The sequence below is a fragment of the Populus trichocarpa genome, chromosome 4 (assembly GCF_000002775.5).
Source record: "Populus trichocarpa isolate Nisqually-1 chromosome 4, P.trichocarpa_v4.1, whole genome shotgun sequence".
Lineage (NCBI taxonomy): Eukaryota > Viridiplantae > Streptophyta > Magnoliopsida > Malpighiales > Salicaceae > Populus > Populus trichocarpa.
In genome coordinates, this window is record NC_037288.2 from 1,150,705 (window position 1) to 1,163,594 (window position 12,890).

The following is a 12,890-nucleotide window of genomic DNA, read 5'->3' on the forward strand; positions in this document are numbered from 1 at the left end:
TTGTTTGCAAATCTGTTCTTGTCATATGTACTATTTTGAAAAAAGACCCGCATATATGTGTGTGTTGATATGACAATTATTATACAAAATTCTAAATGTTGTTCGTAAAACACTATGCACTTATTATTTATTTATTTTTAATTTTAATTTTTAAACTTTATTTTTGCATGATTGTATTTTTTAGACTAAATTAAAGTACAATCAAATCAAATTTTCTATTTAAAAAAAAATAAAAGACAAAAGATGAAAGTAAAAAATATCACAATAGACAATGATTTCACAAATCTCACAAAAAAAAATTTAATTTAGTCCTTAAATTATTCAAATTATACATATTCAGTTTCTCAATATTTGATATATAAAGTTTTTTATTTTATTTTTTAGTTATTGGTTTGAAAAAAAAGAGAGGGAGAGATCATTAAGTTCCAACAATATTAAAAAGCGAAAATCAACATTAACATTAATTCCATCTATCTAAATAATTGATCTCAACAAATTTTATTTAATAAGAAGAGTGCAACTTAGTTGTTTTTTCATCTTAAAAGTATCTAAAAAATAAAATCTAAATTCGAGAAGATTTTTAATTTTAAGTTCAATGATTTTTTAGGTTTTTAAAGACCATTTTATACACATATTTTTTAATTTATTTAATTATATCATTTTAGCTTGCATTTAGAATTTTTTATATAAAAAAAACATATCTAAAAAGTCAGTGTATTTATTTTTTATTAAAAAAAATATTCAACCCATAATAAACTGCAAGTCAGATAGCTAGTGTTAATCTAGAATTGATGCGGACATGTTATGTATCTATCTCATACAATATAAAAGCAGCACTAAACGTGTAGGGATGATAATTTAGGGGTACATAAAACAATTGATTAGTTGAAAATTTATTTAGAAATTTTTAGGAAAAAAATTGGGATTGATTAGATTTAATTTAGTTTCATATTTGAAAAATCTAAATAACCAAAATAAACTGATTTATTTAAAAAATAAAAAACCAAAAAAACCTAGATTCACCACATCAAATCATGTCAAGGAAGCCCAACTAAAAGATATATGGATTGCTTTAATTTTTTTTAAAAAATAAAAAATTCATTTCAATTATTTAGTTTAAGCTCATTGTTTAATTCGGTTATTTAATTTAAATTTATTTTTTAAAAATTTCAGCTTGGTTGGATTTTATTTTTTTTCCAAAATGAACTGAACAAATTGATGCTTAATTATGATCATCACCAATTGTTTTTCTTTTGTTATTAATTTCTTTAGAAACCCAAGCAAATAAAAAGGAAAAATGATAAAGGCATCATTGGTATTCTTTTTTGTATTGTATTTGAAAAGAGAAAAAATCAAATGATTCAATTCATAGCAGTGTCTAATGTTCTTGCATCCAAATTTAATTTTCACCATTTCAAAAATAGAATTCACGGAAGTATGAGACAAATCAGCAAAATGAACTCGTATTCTCTTCCATGAATACCCCAGTACTGTTCCAGCCACCGTCTGCAAAGCAGTGGGATTTAAGATCTCACAGATAACTGGAGCAAAAGGGTTCATCATTAAGATCTGCACATGCATGTCTCAGACTATTGAATTTCAAAAAAGGCAATAATTAATCTACTGTTTTTTAAAGTAATTTTACTAAAAAAAAATCATCAAAATTTTTCAAACTCTCATTGCACGAGTTTGCGTTACCTTGTTGTCTGCAGTTGCATGTTCAACAACAAGCATAATGGATTCAGGAGACACGGTAAGGAAGAACCCAGCAATGCAGAAATATTTTGCCTTCTCAGATGTTGAAAAATGACCAAAAACTAAACAAACTACTGAAGGCAGAAGCAGAGAAAAGGAAATGGAAGGAGCACCAAATGCCCAATTTTCTGGCCTCTTTAAGTGCTCAGATTTGTGACAGTTTGCAGCGGACAATTTTGCAACAAGCGGCCTATGAACAGATGCTGCCATCTCCAACAGGCATACCCTACAGATGCTAAGCAGGAAACTTGATAAAATGTAGATCTAGGACCTAGTGTTTGCGGGTTCTTAATCAAATTCTTCAACTTATATCCATTGGATTTTGTTCGTGGATCGTGTCCCCAGTGAGAAAGTTGTTTTGGGAATTGGATTTTGTGAGAAGAATTTCACCAGACAAAATCCAATGAAGAGGATAAATCAACTTCCATGGATTTTGTTACATGATCGTGTTCCCGTGAGAAAATTGTGCAGATTTACATTTATTATATGCAAGAGTAAAAATATTTTTTGTCTAATTTCATTTGTCCCATTGACTACATGAAATGTTATAATTTAATCTTTGACTCCCCGTATATATTTTGAAAACAAATTTAAAATAATGTGTTTTCAATAAATTTAGTCATTTCATTATTTTTGTATTTTTATTTAATTTTTGTGTGTTAAAAACTATGAAAATCATACAAAAAAAAACATATAAAAATATAGCTAGAATTGAAATTGAATCAATAATTAAATATCACAAGCAAAAACAAAGTTTGAGAACTTTTAATTCATAAATGAGAATTTCATTGAAGAAAAATAATTGAATTTGACTTTGATTCGTAAGATTAGAAAAATCAAAGAGCTTGATCAAATTAAAAAGTAAGACTTATTTGAAAAAAAAAAATTTAATTAGATTAAAAATTAAATATCACAAGTCAAAACAAAGTTCGAGAACTTTCAAGTCATAAATGAGAATTTTATTGAAGAAAAATAATTGAATTTGATTTTGATTTTGATTTGGCTAAGATTTGCTTGACCAAATTAAAAAGTAAGATTAATTTGAAAAGAAAAATAAAATTTAGAAGTTAAATTAGCTAAAATTACATGATTTTTTGGAATTAATAATGAATTTGCAGCAAACAACTAAATTTAAAGATTTAAATTGATTATATTATTGAAAAGAAAGAAAGGTGATTTAAATTAATAATGAATTTGCAGCAAACAACTAAATTTAAATATTTCTTGGGTGCTCGGTTAGATCCAAGCACCCAAAAAATATTTTTTATCCATACTGCCTAAACCATTGAAACACTAACACCACCAAATTCATCTCCAAGCCCAGCCTTCTCTCATATAAACTTGAAGACGATAGCCATTATTCCCAACCCCTGTCTCCAGACAAAACCCAGACATTCTTCTCCTCCTCTGGCGAAAGCCCCACTATAACAATCACCCACGAAACCAAAACCTCATCACAGACCCATATTCCCTCCTTCCACGCCAGTATCCGTGACCCATCTCCTCTTCATTTCACAAATCATCCATGGCTGGCGACATCCCTCTCATCAATGTCAACCCAGCGACACTACGCCACCGACGACGGCAACAGCTTCCCAGTAGCAGCTTCTCCACATCTCACCCGAAGCCCCTCTCAAACGGCGGCGCCTCCCATGTCTCCCTCTCACAACAGTTCCCGAAAACAAGAAGCCCTAAACTACCACAAAGAAAAATCCCAAATCAATTTCTTCACAATCGGTTTTTTTAGTTGCTTGCAGGTTTCTTAAATAGGCCCGTGACATGCACGTGAGTTCAAGTTCAGCGATTTTAAATCGGCAAGCGCGCGAGTGGCACGCGCGATGCGTTTCGTATTATTTTCCAACGATTTTTTGTGTTTTAAAAATCAACCCAATCTCATTTTTACTTTTTTTTTTTATGGGTGCAAAATATCCATTTTAAAAATGATTTAAATGAGAAGGCTCTTTTTTTTTTAATAGAAATTGATGTCAAGGATCTTGCAAAAAAAAAAAATCTTCTTTTTTGGGGAATTAAATGTTAATTTTTTTTTTATTAATAACCAAAACCATAAGTTTCATTTTAAAAGAAATTAGTGTTAAAATTTTAATTTTAAAAATAACCAAATCGATAAGTTTTTACTAGAGATCGAAGTCAAATTTTTTATAAAGCAATTAAAAATTAAATAAAAAATAAGCTAAAAACAATTAGAATAATTAAAAATAATAAAAATTAAAAAAAAGCACATAAAAAACATAACTAATGCTTTAATTTTCCTTAATATATACCGACTTTGAGCCCCAACTGACATTACATTACAGTGTAACAGAGGAAAACTAGAATTTTTTAAACCTAAAATTGAAAACAAATTTAGGCTTACCCATCAAATTAACTCTCATGCATTCTATGTAAACAAAATCTCGAAGATTTCTCCTTCTCTTCTCGCTTAGCTAATGCTTTGAGATCTAAATAATGATTTGAAACACTTGATTTCATGTTCATGTTCTTCGACAAGGATTGAACAAGCTTTAGAGCACGCTCAGATGAATCAGATCATACTTCTCGATCCATAGCAAGAGAAATGAGAACGTACAGGATGACTGCAGGGTTTATTTGTATATAACTAATGACATGCACGTGGCGAATTAACTTCTAGCTGTCTGTTTGATAATTCAAATTTTAAATTAAGAAACGTACGTAGATAATTCTGATATTCTAAATTAAGGTACGCAGATGACTAGGAAGAGGAGGGTCAATCTCTAGAAAAAACACTTCTTATGATTCTCAAATTTGGATGCTGACTATCAAATCAATTTATTATTTTTTTGACCGGCTTGCTAGCCAGCTTGCGTAGTTATATATATAGAAGAAAATGTGAAGCTCACCAATTCATCATTTATCAGAATAAAACTTAGTCTCCATCTGAGCTAATCGAATAAATAAAAAAATCAATTCATGATCACTCATTTATGGCTAAATTGCTCATATTTGCTCTAAATTTAAAGTTATTTGATAATTAATTTCTATATTTTTAATTTTACTTTACTAATTACATGTACTTTAATATATTTAAAATCAAATCTATCATTTTTTTTAGTTTTTTTTTACGGAACTAATTATAAATCTTGTAAATAACGAAAATAAATTAAAATTTCAATATCATTATTTAATTCTCTATCCAAGATTTGTTTTTTAATTAAAAAAAAAACTAGTTGCCTAAACCCTCGCTATTCTTTGTCTAAAAAAAACACTAGTACGCCTTAAATCTCTTCTTTTTCGTCTTCTTTTTTTTCAAAAAACAAATCTAAAACAAAGATTTCTACATGGTGAAACTAAAATTATGATATTAAAATTTTCTTCTAGCAAGAATTCTGCTGAATGGCTATAATTTTTCATTTCTCTATATTTTCTCTACATATAATAAAAGGCAGCCGCAGATACAATTAATATTGCCATGATATCATGTATTATAAGTTTAAAATATTTTCTTTACGTAAGTAATTAAAGAAAGCATGCCTTCAACTACCAGCTTGACGCATGGCCATCTTGTTTAAACCATATATCTCCATAGACGTTTTTCTCTTCTTCAGCTTAATCATTAATTTCTACCATTACAATGGGCCGGCTTGAAATTAAATTCTAGATAACTTCTCGATCGTGAAGGAAAATATCTGCAGGTTTGACAAAAATATCACAATTCTTACAAGAAAAATGTGTTATTGCTCCAATTTCTTGTGCGTCAATGTGCAAAACTCTTCATGGCCACGTATTATCTTATACATAGTAGTAGGTTAAGAAGGAAAGTGACAAATTCTATAATGTTCTTAGTTTTTTTAAAATTCAATATGTAAGCTTACTGCGATGAGATCTTAATCCAGAATAATTCAAAAAAATAATTTAAAAATTAAAAATAATATAATTTTAGTTATTTAAAAAGAAATCAACAGGTTAAGAATTGAGTTTTCGAAGTACAAGCTACGTTAATTTTTCTTTAACTACATCCGGTCTAAACCCTAAATTCTAAGAATTGAATTATTATTGTACGAGGAAAGCACGTACTTGTAAATTAGGAGTTGAAATGTGCTAGCCTCCAAGTGGAGAAGGAATCGAAGCTAGGTCAAAGATACCATTTGCAAAAACAAGTTCACACCTGTCTAGCCCAAAGATGCCATCTAGAATTCAGTTCACACCCTCCATCTTAATCATTTAGTTTATTTTATTCATAAAATCATAATCAATTGAGTGATTTGGATCTGTAAAGGAGGATGAAACAAGTCAATACACATAAAATATCAACAAGAAATAAAAGTTAGGTGATGAAGCCATGTATGATTGAGCTAAGCTGGCCTATGCCTACCCGATAATTGTCAAACATGTCACCGACATGGCTAGCTTGCTTAAGCTGTGGAAGCCGATTTGCTGATTTCATTACACGACACGGTTATTGCCATTGGTTGCTTACAATCTACATTGCTCTTTCTGGTCAACAAACAGCCTCTTGCTTTGCCACCTATGACCATATCTCACCATGCCCTACATGGCCCGTGTAGCTTCTTGGAAATGAGGCTAGCTGGCTGGCTGGCTAGCCAGCCACACATTTCTACTTCCCTTCTCCCATCTATAAATAGCACGACCTTTCCTCGTCCAAAATCTCTCCTTTCATTCATTCATTCAAGATCTTTTATTATTCTGCAAACCTGATCGATAAACACCATGGGAAATTGTTGCAAGAGTGCGTCGTCGTCGGTCGTATGGGCCGATGACGATTGGGCGTCAGTGGCACATCACAAGCATCATCACGCTGCAATGTTTGATGGAGCTGATGACCATGAAGAACATGGTACTAACATGGAGAGGCAGAGGCTACTGGGCACAGGTTCTTTGTCTTCAGGGTCTACTAGGGAGGTGAAGATTAGGATTACAAAGAGGGAGCTAGAAGAGATAATGGCAAGGGTTAGTATTCAGGGATTGTCCATGGAACAAGTCCTGGGTATGCTGGTAAACTCTACTGATCTTAAATTTGAAATGGATCTTAATCATAAGCACTGGAAGCCTGCCTTGCAAAGCATTCCTGAGGTGAATTAATGGATTGTTCATATAGAAACCAAGTTCCTTTAATTACCCTCCTCTATGTTTTTGTTAGGGGAAGTTCCCAAATCCTTGAGGTATATTTGTAAATTAATTTAGGAAGGCTGGATATTTGATAATGTTCATGTACATCTACTCCTTATTTAATTATAAAAAAATATTTTTTTCCTTTTTCATGGCTTAATTAAGCCAAATAAGATATTATCCTACAATTAGTGGCCTGATCCAATCAGTTTTTTTTTTTTGGGGGGGTGGGGATGAAAAATGGTGGAAAACTTCAACATGCATGACTTTATCAACATAATTATATATACTTATTATTACAACATCTCCGGGCATTATTTAAGGCAGCTGTCTCTTTTAATTTAATTAAATTAGTGATTTGTAATTTCTGATTTAAAAGAGAAATGAATTTAAGACATAATAAACTCCTTAACTCAAGGGTGTCTTTAAAAGCTTAAAAAGCAATAGCAAATATTCAGTCAATTTCAATTTGCAAAGGTTTGAACATGCATGTGAGCAATCAATTGATTTTTTTTTTTTTTAATTTTTCCTTGACTTGTTATTTGGATTTATTTTCAAGTTTGAAAGATGAGGTTCCGTGGAAGAGAGAACCATGCAAGAAGTACTAAACTAGCTATCGATGCGTAATCTGAAAGCATAGAAAAATGGAAGTGCATATGATTTAGCCCAATAATATTCTGTGTGTGAGATTACTTGAGAAAGTATGGTCCAATACTTGAAACAAACATAAATGTTGATGCGCGCATGAGTAGGGATATAGTAACATGTATACATGGATTAATTGAGTTTATATTATATTATTAATTATATCTTAACTTATTGTCTTGATATTTCTATTAATCAATTAAAATCATCCAAAATAACAAACGGAATATTCAATTACTTGTTAAAATTGTTAACAAAATTTATTTAGGGTTTGAAATCGACTTTCTAGAGCGACTTGGCAATATCGGTTGCACTGTCACGCGTGGTCACATGCATCAATGACGTGTGACGTGTGGTGGCACACAGAAGGCTTGGTTGGATGCGCGGCTCCTTCCTCTTCATTCCTATGTCAGTGGTGAGCTTCATCGCCACTTATAGGAGGAGATCGGTTGCCCAAAGTTTCGGTTTTCTCTTCTTTCTCTCTTATTCCTCCATCTCTCTCTCTCTCTCTCTCTCTAGACAGAGATGTTACTGTTGTTTGCTGCTGGTTTGGGCTAATCAGTGATGGTTGTAGCGGGTTGTGCGTGCGGCTAGGTGTGGAGGAGAGATTTTTTTTTATCTTTGATGATATCTATATCCATCTGTTACTTAAGAGATAAGACAATATATATATATAAATTCTGTAGGGTGTACCTCAGTTGGTTAGACTTCGAGTTTTTTTTTTATAAATTATTAGTTCGAGTCACATAAATTTTACAGTCATTAAAGATTTGCATGAACGTTAATTTCAGGGTCTCGAAAGATTAATTAAAATGCATGTAAATTGATTCGAATATATATATATATATATATATATATATATGAATTCGAGAGAATATTCATTGATTAGGGTTAAATCACCGTCCATGTAACATGAGCATTCAAAATGAATTTAGTCTTATTAAATATTACTTTAATAAAAATATTCACTATTTTTTTTTTTGTCTAAACTAGTCCCTAACACACTACAACATTATCCAGTTTTACCGACGGATTAATTCCGTCGGTGACAGCAATGCAATCCGTCGGTGAAAACAATACCGACGGTCTCACCGACGGAATTAATCCGTCGGTAAAACAGTCGTCGGTAAATCCCATTTCCGTCGCTAAATCTGTCACAAATAAAAAAAACCACTCACCGACGGTAATACAGACGGATACGCGCGCCAAAAAAAATTCCCCGCGGGAACATTACCGACGGGCAATCCGTCGGTAATTTTAAGGGTAATTACCGACGGAAAATCCGTCGGTAATTATGGCATGGCTTGTAATTTTGTTGCAACTCTCTGTGTAATACCGACGGATAATATCCGTCGGTAATGCCGTCGGAAGTTAATCACCGACGGATAATATCCGTCGGTGATGCCGTCGGTAAGGATGACATGGATGGTAATTGTTCGGCAACTCTCTGTTAAATACCGACGGATTGCCCGTCGGTAATGTTCCGTCGGTATGTATTTGAAATATATAAAAAAAATAATTTATTAATTGTAAAAAACCTTAATAAACAAATAAAAATGCATTAAACATTAAAAATGTAAAAGTAATAATATTCATTACAAATTTAATGTGTTTAAAAAACAAAATTAAACTAGAATAGCGGCGGAGCTGGAGGAGGAGGCGGAGGAGGAGGAGGAGGCTGGTTGTTCCCGGGACCAAACGGCCAAAAAGAAGCTGCACAAGTATCGTCACCCATCTTTGATCTCATCTCCATGACTATTTGACGGAGCTCATCATAATTCGTCGAGAGTTGTTGATATTGTTGTTTCAACGCAATGAACTCCTCAGACTGGGTGTTCGATACTGATGGAGAGCTTCCAACAGTTGAGACACTACGAGTCGAACGCAAGTTGTCAGCCGTAGTGTTGGAGAGCCCGTAGACCCTGTTTTTATCGGGTCCACCAGACGATCCCGCCTCCATCCACAAATCTGGATCGAAATCTGGATGGGTCGACGGATTGTCCCCATATCTCTCCCTCAACCGGCTATTATAGGTCTCCTGAAAATTTCATCGGTAAAAAAATCATCAAATGCAATTCAAGATGCAATTCAAGAAAATAATAACTTACAAAATAAAATGAATGAACGAACATACCACGAAGTGCTGAGCACGGTTGTCCACGAACTGCTGCACCTCTTTTTGGCGGTCTTGACTCCGCACATGCGTCTCTAGAAACAGCTCCATTGGACTCGGTTCACGTCCAAGAGACGCAGCCTGTAAGGAAAAAATAGGTTGAAAGTTAAATATATTATAAGGAACGACAAATTAATTAACGATATATTTCAATAAAATTAATCTTACCATCCGCTTTGCATGTGCGCTGAATGGGACGGATTCGCCAGTGTGCGTGGTCACCGAACCATAAATTTGCCGGTTCCGGTTGTCGGTGCCAGACTGTGAGCGCCGTGAGAACCGCTCTGAGGTCACGTGCTCAATATATGCCGTCCATATTTCCCCCGAGATGAATGGCGGTTTGAATTCCTGCCAAACCGCCACCTCATTCCATCCTTCAAGACCGTTATCCCTCGCATGTCTTTTTGATTTTTTTTGGGTGTCATACCAAAAATCACGCAACCTACTTCCATAGTAACAAATTAGAATTTAAAACATTAAATTATAAAACAAAAATAAATATTATTTTCGATGTTACCTAGTTGCCGCATGATTCTCCCATACCCTCCTCACAACATTGTTGTCCGCCCTATCCCACTCAAATTTGTTCTGTGTATATAAATAATTCATATAAAATAAAAATAGTACAAGATATAAAATTATAAAAATCATTTATTAAAAATAAGCTGGAAATTAAAAATTAACACCGACCTGAAATCGCTTAAACCATGCATCGATATTAGGTTTCCACTCAGGATGTTTGGAAACCTGGCTCCATTGAAACAATGGAATCTCCATCGACGATTTAAACGCCAATGTTATAGTCCTTGCAGCCTCAATGTTTGTGAACCTGAAATTAAATAAAAGTAGTAATTAATATTAATTAGTTGTTCATAAATTATGTTATAAGTATATAAAAAAAAAAACTAAAACCTAAACAAACTTACATTGAGAGGTCATCCTTCCATTGTGCCTGGTACTTGCGGGTGAATTGACCCCGCTGTGAAGGCACACCGCTTCTGCGCTGTGAAACCGCGCTAGAAGAGGCAGCATCACAAGTTGGCGTAGATTCCTCGCCGTGATCAGCACCTAAGGATACGTTCTCCTCGCTGCTAGAAGAACTAGCTGCAACCGTCTTCTGACGACGTGCTGTAGATTTCATTCTACGCATCTACACAAATGTATACGAATAATTACATAATTAACTTCGATTATTTAAAAAAAAATCGACAGAGTCTCCCCTGTACTGGGGGGTCCCAAGTTGTCGACAAAATCATATTACACTTCCAATTTTATTTCACATCCCGATCCAATGATCCTGGATCTCAACCCAACTCATCATCATCAACACAACATTTTATTCAATAACATCATATAGAATTACAACTATGAACATTCATTGTTAAATTGGTACTTAGAGTTACAAACATTAGATTAAAGTCATACATTCAAATTTACGGATATAAACTAACAATAATATCCTAAATTAAGATAAACTAATTAAATGCAATTCTATATATATAAATTAACATTTTTAAAATAAATCAACAATAACAATTATATTTATAAACTAACATTTTTAACATAAATTCAACAATAACAATTATAGCAATACAAAAAATAATATCCTAAATTAAGATAAACTAATTAAATGCAATTCTATATATATAAATTAACATTTTTAAAATAAATCAACAATAACAATTATATTTATAAACTAACATTTTTAACATAAATTCAACAATAACAATTATAGCAATACAAACAATAATATTCTAAATTAAGATAAACAAATTAAATGCAATATATATATATAAATTAACATTTTTAAAATAAATCAACAATAACAATTATATTTATAAACTAACATTTTTAACATAAATTCAACAATAACAATTATAGCAATACAAACAATAATATCCTAAATTAAGATAAACTAATTAAATGCAATTCTATATATATAAATTAACATTTTTAAAATAAATCAACAATAACAATTATATTTATAAACTAACATTTTTAACATAAATTCAACAATAACAATTATAGCAATACAAACAATAATATCCTAAATTAAGATAAACTAATTAAATGCAATTATATATATATAAATTAACATTTTTAAAATAAATCAACAATAACAATTATATTTATAAACTAACATTTTTAACATAAATTCAACAATAACAATTATAGCAATACAAACAATAATATCCTAAATTAAGATAAACTAATAATTAAATGCAATTCTATATATATAAATTAACATTTTTAAAATAAATCAACAATAACAATTATATTTATAAACTAACATTTTTAACATAAATTCAACAATAACAATTATAGCAATACAAACAATAATATCCTAAATTAAGATAAACTAATAATTAAATGCAATTCTATATATATAAATTAACATTTTTAAAATAAATCAACAATAACAATTATATTTATAAACTAACATTTTTAACATAAATTCAACAATAACAATTATAGCAATACAAACAATAATATCAAAACTAAAAAACTAAAATTAATAAATAAAATTAAAAAACTAAAAAACACTACACAACACACAAAATTAAAAAACATTATATCAATTCAAAATAAATTTGGGAATAAAAAATGCTTACCTTAATAATGTGTTGAATTTAAGATTTTATCTACAAACAATATACAAAACAAAGAACACCAAAAAAAAAATCATAATTAAAATAAAAAAAATACAAAGATAAAGAAAAAAAATACATACCTTTTAAAAATAAATGAGAGAAGAAGAGAAAGGGAGAAGAGAAAGGGAGAAGAGGAGAAGAGAAGTGAAAGGGAGAAGAGGGGGAGAAGAGGAGAAGAGAAAGGGAGAAGAGGAAGGGAGAAGAGGGGGAGAAGAGGAGAAGAGAAAGGGAGAAGAGGAAGGAGAAGAGGGGGAGACGGTGCGGGGGGGCTGGGTGCGGCGGTATATATAGGTCATTTTCCGACGGAATTACCGACAACACTTAATTGCTGTCGGTGCAATTAATTTCCGTCGGAAATTAATTGAAATGCGCACCAAAAAAAGTTCGAAAATCCCGCCAAACTTTTCGATCCGTCGGTAGTCCGTCGGAAATGCCGTCGGTGATGGTGACATGCGCGGTCCATCGGTAATGCCGTCGGTATGGGACGTCGGAATGTCGTCGGTGATGTGCAGACGGACACGTGTCAGACATGCGTGCGGAAAACCCGTCGGTGATGCCGT

General features: G+C 31.9%; 1 protein-coding gene across 1 annotated transcript; it reads left to right on the plus strand.

Moving 5' to 3' along the window:
• Positions 1 to 6,462: 6,462 nt before the first annotated feature.
• Positions 6,463 to 6,834, plus strand: LOC7479059 (uncharacterized). Its single transcript, XM_002304875.4, has one exon. It carries the CDS (start codon positions 6,463 to 6,465, stop codon positions 6,832 to 6,834), a length of 372 nt encoding a protein of 123 aa, XP_002304911.3.
• The last annotated feature ends 6,056 nt before the right edge of the window (positions 6,835 to 12,890 follow it).